This window comes from Piliocolobus tephrosceles, chromosome 16 (assembly GCF_002776525.5).
Source record: "Piliocolobus tephrosceles isolate RC106 chromosome 16, ASM277652v3, whole genome shotgun sequence".
NCBI classification, from domain to species: Eukaryota; Metazoa; Chordata; class Mammalia; order Primates; family Cercopithecidae; genus Piliocolobus; species Piliocolobus tephrosceles.
The window spans coordinates 2,850,928-2,861,082 of NC_045449.1; the positions used below are offsets into that span (position 1 = coordinate 2,850,928).

Consider the following 10,155-nt stretch of genomic DNA (forward strand, 5'->3'; position numbering starts at 1 on the left):
GCAGGAGACTCGCTTGAACTTGGGAGGCGGAGGTTGCAGTGAGCTGAGACCACGCCACTGCACTCCAACCTGGGTAACAGAGCGAGAATCCATCTCAAAAACAAACAAATAAAAAAACCCCCAAAATACCTGGAGTTTAATTTTTCTGATCTCAGTCATCACCTCTGTGATGCGTAATGGAAAATGAGATAGGCCCAGGAGTCAGGTTTTAAACATTTCTTCTTTGCCTATTGTGTCGGGGTACGCTCCTCCTTAGTGTGGTCTCCTTAGAGACCTCTCATTTCGTGCAGAGGGGATGGAAGTTTGGTCGGGAGCAGTGACTTGCTGAGAATCTCACTGCTGGTTGGAGGTGGAATTAGGCCTAGAGTTATCCTTGCTGACCAGTTTCGGGGTTCTGGCTTCACTTTTTACACCGCAGATTCAACACGGGGGTGAAATAAACTGCTGGACACGTGTGCCCCCGAGCTTTGGCTGGCACATCTGGATGGGAGTGGAATGAGCGATACAGCGGTTTGGTTCCTACTGGAGAAGCCCAAGTTCTAGAAGCTAGCTGACTCTGGAGCTGCAGCCCGACCGTCTACTAACTGTTTCTTTCCCTCCGTGTATGTGGAGGTTTCATACCAGGGGACACATTCTCTACCCAAATGGGTGCTTCGCCTTCCACGTGCTTTCTCACTTGCTTCCGAATTTAACAAATGTTGATTTTTTTTCTTGCTGCATTTTCCAGGCCTCCCAAATGATTGTGTCCTATGATGAGCATGAAGTCAACAACACATTCAAATTCGGAGTCATTTATCAAAAAGCCAGGCAGGTAAGCAATACCGTCCTTACCGGTGACCGTATCCCGTGGTTTCTCACTCAGGACTCTTTTTGTCCCCACCCTGAACCCAGGAGCCCTGACCTGCGTTCTTAAGCATTTGGAATACAATGGTCCCATTTAAGGTATGAATTAGACTGGAGGTGGCAGAACTTTCAGCAAGGCTACTTCTTACAAAAAGGCCTGCACGTCCTAAAACAGTGATGTCGTTTTTTTCATATAGCAAATTCTCATTCTTCCCGGCTGCCTCGACTTATATGTATTTATGGGCTGCTGGTTATAAGAAAAACCAGATTAGGTCGAGAGAATGGAGGAGCATAGGCTGCTCTCTCTTTGCCCATATTTCTCCCCACTGGGAATGAACTTTTTCTCCCTGAACTTGAGTGATGTGATGAATGAGTGGGTGCGTCTCTTCACGACTCTGTTCCGTGACAACCTGTTGGCAGCTTGAAGTCAACCGTGGTGGAAGTATTTACTCTGTGGAAATTGGCAAACACCAGGGTTTCTATCTTCCTCCTTTGGAGAGCCAGTGAGTCAAACTTTGCCAGCACACCACTGCTCAGCCTCTGTCTTTGGTAGCACTCACGCGTTGCTTTGGAGTTCACTGGCCAGAATCATGTTTCTCAAAGTGTGTTCCGTGAATGCTGGTCTGATGGTGTACTCCGTGAGCAAATGACCTGGGGAGGCGTTGTCACTTGTGTGGGAACCTTTTAAAGGCTTTAAGAAGCTCCACGGTAAAGGACAATTTATAAGTTTGTTGAACTTAGTGGTTTCCATACTTACACAAACTTCCCGTCTTCCCTGCCGCTTTCCTACCATGAACATTTATTAACATCCCAAGTAGAGGGGTTAACTGAACACACGGTTTCCTCACTGAGGCTCCTTGAGAGGAAAGTTCCACGCCCATTTCATCTTTGTATCATCTAAGAGCCTCGCCTATAAATACACCTTCATATAAATACACTCCATTGTTATGTGACTTAATGAATGGATAAAAATGTCAGCCCTACTAATGGCAGGTTAATAGTTTCTGCATGATGATACCTTTCTTGGTTAGACGACACCTGATGTTCTCTTTCAGAGATATTGGACCTTAAGAGACATGAGTTTGCTTAAAAATATTCTAATTAGATGAAGAGTTTAGGATCTGCAAGACTAACCCTGATGAATCTTATAATTTAAGGGAGATGATTCAGGTAGCTACTATAATCATTTTCACATATTGCATTTTTATTTTATATAATAAGCTTTGCTAATAAAACCCCCTCATGAAAGTTCTTTGCTTGTGAAATTTACCAAAGCAGATCTTGTAAGGTGATTATAATCCAATGTTCCAGCAAAGTTATAATTACTGAACATGAGCCATCCATCTCCGAGAGGGAGTCTGTGTACTGTTTATGTGCCTGATGCTGCTGTGGGGGAGAAAGCCAAGAAGATAGATTTTTTTTTTAAAGAACCTAGGCAGATTGTTGTTGTGCAAACCTGCAGCTGGGGGACATTTAATATGAACATTTGTTGCCTCCAAGCCCTATGCTGGTTTCTGGATAGAAATGAGCTTCACCTAACTCTTGTGTTTGCTGTGCACTGTGCCGTGCACTCTGGGGGATACGGCAATGACTAAGACCCCTCCCTGAGTGCATGGTCAAGCTCAGGGCCAGTATCAAAGTAATGGCAATGCTACTCTCAGGCCGGATGTGAATCTTGCAAGAGAAGTGCGTGTCCCAGAGCACATGCTGGATTGTTTTTCTAGTGAGAGATGTAGGTTGCCTGGAGGCAGCTGCTCTTCCACACTCTGGCCTCATGACCTGGGGCAAGTAGGACATGCGGCTAGAGTTGTGACGCCTTCATGGCATGCTATAGATCAAGGATTGGCAAACTTTTCTGGGTAAAGGGCCAGAGAGTAAATATTTTAGACTTCATGGGCCTTTTTTTTTTTTTTGAGATGGAGTTTTGCTCTTGTTGCTCTGGCTGGAGTGCAGTGGCACAATCTTGGCTCACTGCAACCTCTGCCTCCTGAGTCTCTGTGACAGCCGCTCAGCTTTGCCTTGCTGGTGCAGAAGTAGCAATAGACAATAGATAAATGAGTTGGCCTGTCTGCGTTCCAATAAAACTTTATCGATAAACACAGGCAGCAGGCCAGACTCGGTCCCTGGGCTGCAGTTAGTGGACCCCTTCTAGAGTGCAGTGCTTACAGCCTTCAGACATTCTCAGACCATATCCAGGATCCGTATCATAGCATTTGTTTCACCCTCTGCCGCTGTTAAGATCTTTATCACACCTATACTGTTAACTGAATATTTTCTTCAAAAAGTTTTTTTAAAACTTCCGTGCATTTATTTTTTATTTTTATTTTTATTTTTTTGAGATGGAGTTTTGCTCTCGTTGCCTAACTAGAGTGCAATGGCGCGATCTTGGCTCACTGCAACCTCCGCCTCCCGGGTTCAAGCAATTCTTCTGCCTCAGTCCCCCGAGTAGCCCGGGATTACAGGCAGCCGCCACCACACCTGGATAATTTTGTATTTGTAATAGAGACGAGGTTTCACCATGTTGGCCAGGCTGGTCTCGAACTCCCGACCTCAGGTGATCCACCCACCTCGGCCTCCCAAAGTGCTGGGATTACAGATATGAGCCACCGTGCCCAGCCACATGCATTTATTTTTAAAGGAAATTTTATATCACTCCTCTAACTGGAAAACCAGTATCATTTATCATGAAATGAAGGTAATTCTAAAAGAAAGACTATAAAAAGCAAAATAAAATTATTGAAATCCACCAGATTCTGTTACCTGTTGAAGGCATGGAGCTTGAGGTCTGTTTTTTGTTGTTGTTATTGTTACAATTACCTACTGAAGACATTCTGTTGAAGTGATTGGGTAGGCTAGAGTGTTTTTGTATCATCTGCAGCTCTTCATGGCAGCCTGTGCATGTTTGCAGAGCCTTCAGCTATTTGCAGATCCTGCCACTGTGGGTAGAGCCTGTTGATCAAGGCCGTGTTTGAAGCCTGTTACTGTTTGCAGAGCTCGCTACTGTTTTCAGCTTTGTTTTCTACAAAATTAATCAGGCATGGTGGTGTGCACCTATAGTCCCAGCTACTTGGGATTCTAAGGCAGGAGAATCGCTTGAACCTGGGAGGCAGAGGTTGCAGTGAGCCGAGATTGTGCCACTGCACTCCAGCCAGAGCAACAAGAGCAAAACTCCATCTCAAAAAAACAAAAAAAACAAAAAACTACTAACCTTTTTATCTTTAGGTATTTATAGATTCACATAGAGTTGTAAAAAATAATACAGTGAGATCTCATGTACCCTTTACCTACTTTCCCCCCAAAGTAATGTCTTACAAAATGATAGCACAATACTGCAACCAGGATGTGGACATCAGTCTCCCAGCTCCAGTCCGTAACCCCTGACCACCGCTTATCTGTTCTCCAATTTCTAAAACATTGTTATTTCAAAAATGATATATAAATGGAGTCATATAGTATATAACCATTTGACGTTGGCTTTTTTCCAGTCAGCAAGATGAATCCAGGTTCTTGGGTATATCACTACTGTGTTCTTTTTCATTGTTGAGTAGTATTCCATGGTATTATAACTGTACCACAGTTCGTGTGTAACCATCACCCACTGAAAGACATTTTTGACTATTATGAATAAAGTTGCTGTGAACATCTGTATGTAGGTTTTTGTGTGAACATAAGTTTTCATTTCTCTGGGGCAAATGTTTAGGAATACAGCTGCTGTGTTGTATGGTAATTATGTGTTTAGTTTTGTAAGAAACTGCCAGCTGGGCGAAGTGGCTCACGCCTGTAATCCCAGTACTTTGGGAGGCCGAGGCGGATGGATCATGAGGGCATGAGATCGAGACCATCCTGGCTAACACGGTGAAACCCCGTCTCTCCTAAAAATACAAAAAAAATCAGCCAGGCGTGGTGGTGGGCGCCTGTAGTCCCAGCTACTTGGGAGGCTGAGGCAGGAGAATTGCTTGAACACGGGAGGCAGAGGTTGCTGTGAGCTGAGATTGCACCACTGCACTCCAGCCCGGGTGACAGAGCGAGACTCCGTCTCAAGAAGACTACATCTCAAAAAAAAAGAAACTGCCAAACTGTTTTCTAGAGTGGTTCTTCTCACCAGCAATGATCCAGTTTCTCTATAACCTTGCCAGCATTTGGTGTTGTGACTATTTGTTATTTTAGCCATTCTGATAGATGTGTAGCAATATCACCTTATGGTTTTAATTTGCATTTCTCGAATGGCTAATGATGTTGGACATCTTTTCATGTGCTTATTTGCCATCTGTATATCCTCTCAGGGGAAATGCCTGTTCATGTCTTTTTTTTTTTTTTTTTTTTTTTTTTGAGACAGGGTCTCACTCTGTCACCCAGGCTGGAGTGCAGTAGTGTGATCTTGGCTCACTGCAACCTCCTCCCAGGTTCCAGTGATCCTCCCACCTCAGCCTCCCAGGTAGCTGGGACTACAGGCACGTGCCACCATGCCCAGCTGATTTTTTGCATTTTTAGTAGAGACAGAGTTTTGCCATGTCAGCCAGGCTGGTTTCGAGCTCCGGACCTCAAGTGATCCACCTGCCTTGGCCTCCCATAGTGCTGGAATTACAGGCGTGAGCCACCGCACCTGGCCGTTTTCATGTGTTTTGACCATTTTCTAATTGAATTTTTTTTTAACTGTTGAGTTAAAAATATTTTTTAAAATAACAGCTTTATTGAGCACATCAGCATAATTCTCATATCATATAATTCATAATGTTATGTAATTTATATCTCAACGAAGTGTGCAATTCAGTGGTTTGTAGCATAATCACTGAATTGTGCACCTGTCCTCACTACAGAACATTTTCATCACCCCCAAAAGAAACCCCACACTCACCAGCCACCTTTGGTGAGTGACTCCCCATCCACCTTTCCTTTAGCTCCTGCCAACCTTAATCTAATTTCTGTCTCTATGGATTTGCCTGTGCTAGACCTTTTATAAATGGAGTCATATAATATGTGGCCTTTTGTGTCTGGTTTATTTCACTCAGTGTAATGTTTTCAGGGTTTATCCAGGTCATAGTATGTATCAGCACATTGTTCCTTGTTTATGGCCAAATAATATTCCACTGTGTGGATAGCTCACATTTTTCTATCTATTCATCGGAAGGACATTTGGGTTCTTTCTCCTTTAGGGCTATTACGAATAGTGCTGCTATTGATATTCATGTATACATTTTCTGTGAACATGGACATGTTTTCATTTCTCTTTGGTATATACCTGAGAGTGAAGTTGCCGGATCCGGCAACTTTGGTTTATACCTCATATACAAGTTTGGTATATACCTCAGAGCAAAGTTTCTGGATCATATGGTAACTCTGTGGTTAGCCTTTGGTGTATACCTCAGTGAAGTTTCTGGATCATATGGTAACTCTACATTTAGCTTTTGGTATATGCCTGAGAGCGAAGTTGCCGAATCATACGGTAACTCTGTGGTTAGCCTTTGGTATATACCTCAGAGTGAAGTTACTGGATCTTATGGTAACTTTGCGTTTTGCCTTCAGTATATGCCCGGGCGTGAAGTTGCCGGATCCTATGGTGACTCTGTGGTTAGCCTTCGGTATATGCCTGGGAGTGAAGTTGCCGGGTCCTATGGTGACTCTGTGGTTAGCCTTCGGTATATGCCTGGGAGTGAAATTGCCGGATTCTATGGTGACTCTGCATTTAGCCTTCGGTATATGCCTGGGAGTGAAGTTGCCGGGTCCTATGGTGACTGCGTTTAGCCTTTTGAGGAACTGCTGGACTGTCTTCCACAGTGGCTGTGTCATTTTCCATTTTCAGCAGCAGCGTGTGATGGTTCCGGTTTCTCCACACCCTCACCAACACTTCTTATTACCTTTTATTGCCTTTATTTTTCATCGTGGCCGCCCTAGTAGGTGGGAAGTGGTATATCATTGTGGTTTTGATGACTTTAGAGTTTTGAGAGTTCTTTATATTTTCTTTTTCTTTTTTTTTCTTTTTTTTTTGAGACAGGGTGTCACTCTGTCACCCAGACTGGAGTGCAATGGCATGATCTTGGCTCATTGCAACCTCTGCTTCCCAGGCTCAAGCAATTCGCCTGTCTCAGTCTGCTGAGTAGCTGGGATTACAGGCACCCACCACCACGCCCAGTTACTTTTTGTATTTTTACTAGAGACGGGATTTCCCCATGTTGGCCAGGCTGGTCTCGAATTCCTGACCTTAAGTGATCCACCCACCTTGGCCTCCCAAAGTGCTGGGAGTGAGTCTCCACCAGTCTCTCCTCCCTCTGCCCCAGTCCCACCGAGGGCAGCTCGGGTGGATGTGCTGGGAGATAGGGAGATAGGAAGAAAGGGACCAGGTGTCTGGGCAACCATATTCCTTCCTTTAGCATCACAAAGGATTTTTCTAACTCCTGCCCTTATTCCTGTTTCTCTTTCAGACCCTGGAGGAGGAGCTATTTGGGAACAATGAGGAGAGCCCGGCTTTTAAGGAGTTCTTGGACCTGCTGGGGGACACGATCACACTGCAGGATTTCAAAGGGTGGGTTTTAGCCAAGTGACGGCTCCAGTTCCATCAACAAGGGCACTAGAGGAAGGGCAAGGGGCAGACAGCTCAGTCCTAGGGAGCACGTGGGAGTTAAAAACACACAAGAAGGCTGGGCGCGGTGGCTCAAGCCTGTAATCCCAGCACTTTGGGAGGCCGAGATGGGCGGATCATGAGGTCAGGAGATCGAGACCATCCTGGCTAACACGGTGATACCCCGTCTCTACTAAAAAAATACAAAAAACTAGCAGGGCGAGGTGGCGGGCGCCTGTAGTCCCAGCTACTCGGGAGGCTGAGGCAGGAGAATGGCGTGAACCCGGGAGGTGGAGCTTGCAGTGAGCTGAGATCCTGGGTGACGGAGAGAGACTCCGTCTCAAAAACAAATAAACAAACAAACAAAAAAAACCACATACACAAGAAATGAGGGATGGCTTTCCAGGGTCTGATTGCTCACTGCATTCCTGGTCCAAGGAGTGATCCAGTGTCGCAGATTTCCTTGAAGGCATTCACGTTTGGCCCCATACTTGCCTTCCTACTTACCTTTGGCCCAGACTGAGAATGGGAGGAATCCACCTTTCCTGTCACTCACCTGCCGGGCGTGTGGGAAAGGGAACCCCATGCAGTTTTGGGCGGAAATGACCTGTTTTGTTTTATTTTTTATTTCTTTATTTTTGGAGACAGAGTCTTGCTCTGTCTATGCTTTTTTTTTTCTTTGAGATGGAGTCTTGCTCTGTCACCCAGGCTGCAGTGCAGTGACACGATCTCGGCTCACTGCAACCTCCGCCTCCCGGGTTCGTGCCATTCTCCTGCCTCAGCCTCCCGAGTAGCTGGGACTACAGGCGCCCGCCACCATGCCCGGCTAGTTTTTTATATTTTTAGTAGAGACGGGGTTTCACCATGTTAGCCAGGATGGTCTCGATCTCCTGACCTCATGATCTGCCCGTCTTGGCCTCCTAAAGCGCTGGGATTACAGGCATGAGCCACTGTGCCCAGCCGGTTTTTTTTTTGAGATGGAGTCATGCTCTGTCGCCAGGCTGGAGCACAGCGGTGTGATCTCGGCTCACTGCAACCTTTGTCTCCTGGGTCCAATTATTCTCCTGCATCAGCCTCCCAAGTAGCTGGGATTACAGGCGCCCGCCACCACGCCCGGCTAATTTTTGTATTTTTAGTAGAGACGGGGTTTCACCATGTTGGTCAGGATGGTCTCAATCTCCTAACCTTATAATCTGCCCGGCTTGGCCTCCCAAAGTGCTAGGATTCCAGGCGTGAGCCCTTGCACCTGGCCCAGTCTACGATTTTTTAAGTGGGCAGTAAGATAGAACATTGGGGCCATTGCTTGGAAAACTCTGACCCTTGATTTTCCTTGGCCAAGGCCACATTTGGATGAGTCCAGACCTGACCAGCCTGTTTTGTCCTTGGTGGCTGGCACATGGCTCTGGGTCCCAGAATGCCCCACTCCAGCAGTCAGATTGACACGAGCTCCTCACATTGTGTGTGAAAATACCTAGCCCAGAGCCTGGCACGCAGTAGAGGTTCACTAATTGCTTTCTTCCTCTGCTTCCTTCTGTGTCCTTCCTCCTCCTTTTTCCTTTCCTCTCTTCCTCCATCTTCTCCCTCCCTCAAGGTCATCTTGGCTGTCTGGAGTCAGTCTCACCCGGGATAAAACTCCTGCTCCACCGCTTATGAGCTCTGTGACTTTGGATAAGTGACATGACCTCTACAAGCTTCAGTTTCCTCACTGTAAAAAGGGAGATAAAGGGCTGGGCGCGGTGGCTCACGCCTGTAATCCCAGCACTTTGGGAGGCCGAGGCGGTTGGATCACGAGGTCAGGAGTTTAAGACCAGCCTGGCCAATATGGTGAAACCCCGTCTCTACTAAAAATACAAAACACACACACAAACACACACACAAACTAGCCGGGTGTGGTAGCGTGTACCTGTAGTCCCAGCTACTCTGGAGGCTGAGGCAGGAGAATCTCTTGAACCTAAAAGGTGGAGGTTGCAGTGAGCCAAGATTGCGCCACTGCACTCCAGCCTGGGCAATAGAGGGAGACTCCACCTCAAAAAAACAAAAAGAAAAAAAAGGGAGATAAAGATAGTGTCAGCCCTACAAGGTTTTGGGGGGAATTAAGATAAGATACTGCTCACCAAACGCTGAAGCAAGTGCCATGCAGTGGTAGTCGTTACTGTTATTGTTCTTCTTTTGCTGTCTTTCATTGACTTTGAGATGCTATCATTATAAGACATATCCTGTGACAAAATGTGAAAAAATGACCCGGCATGGTCACACCTGTAATCCTAGCACTTTGGGAGGTCGAGACAGGTGGATCACCGGAACCCAGGAGTTTGAGACTAGCCTGGGCAACATGATGAGACCCTGTTACTACAAAAATATGAAACATTATAAAAATTAGGGCCAGGCACAGTGGCTCACGCCTGTAATCCCAGCACTCTGAGAGGCTAAGGTGGGCGGATCACAAGGTCAGGATCACGAGGTCAGGAGATCGAGACCATCCTGGCTAACACGGTGAAACCCCGTCTCTACTAAAAATACAAAAAAATTAGCCGGGCGTGGTGGCGGGCGCCTGTAGTCCCAGCTACTCGGGAGGCTGAGGCAGGAGAAATGGCGTGAACCCGGGAGGTGGAGCTTGCAGTGAGCCGAGATCGCGCCACTGCACTCCAGCCCGGGCGACACAGCGAGACTCTGTCTCAAAAAAAAACACAAAAAACAAAAAATTAGCCGACTATTGTGGTGTGCTCCTGTGGCCCTGGCTACTTGGGAGGCTGAGG

At 46.3% G+C, this 10,155-nt stretch overlaps 1 protein-coding gene across 4 annotated transcripts in view; it reads left to right on the forward strand.

Annotated features, from left to right (window-relative positions):
* Positions 1-10,155, forward strand: part of RAP1GAP2 (RAP1 GTPase activating protein 2) — a 238,936-nt gene that overhangs the window by 213,980 nt on the left and 14,801 nt on the right. For all 4 annotated transcript variants that reach the window (XM_026449613.1, XM_026449608.2, XM_026449610.1 and 1 more), the window contains 2 exons: positions 728-811; positions 7,263-7,363. In XM_026449613.1, coding sequence (XP_026305398.1) covers positions 728-811; positions 7,263-7,363 — 185 coding nt within the window. The remainder of the gene's footprint in view (positions 1-727; positions 812-7,262; positions 7,364-10,155) is intronic.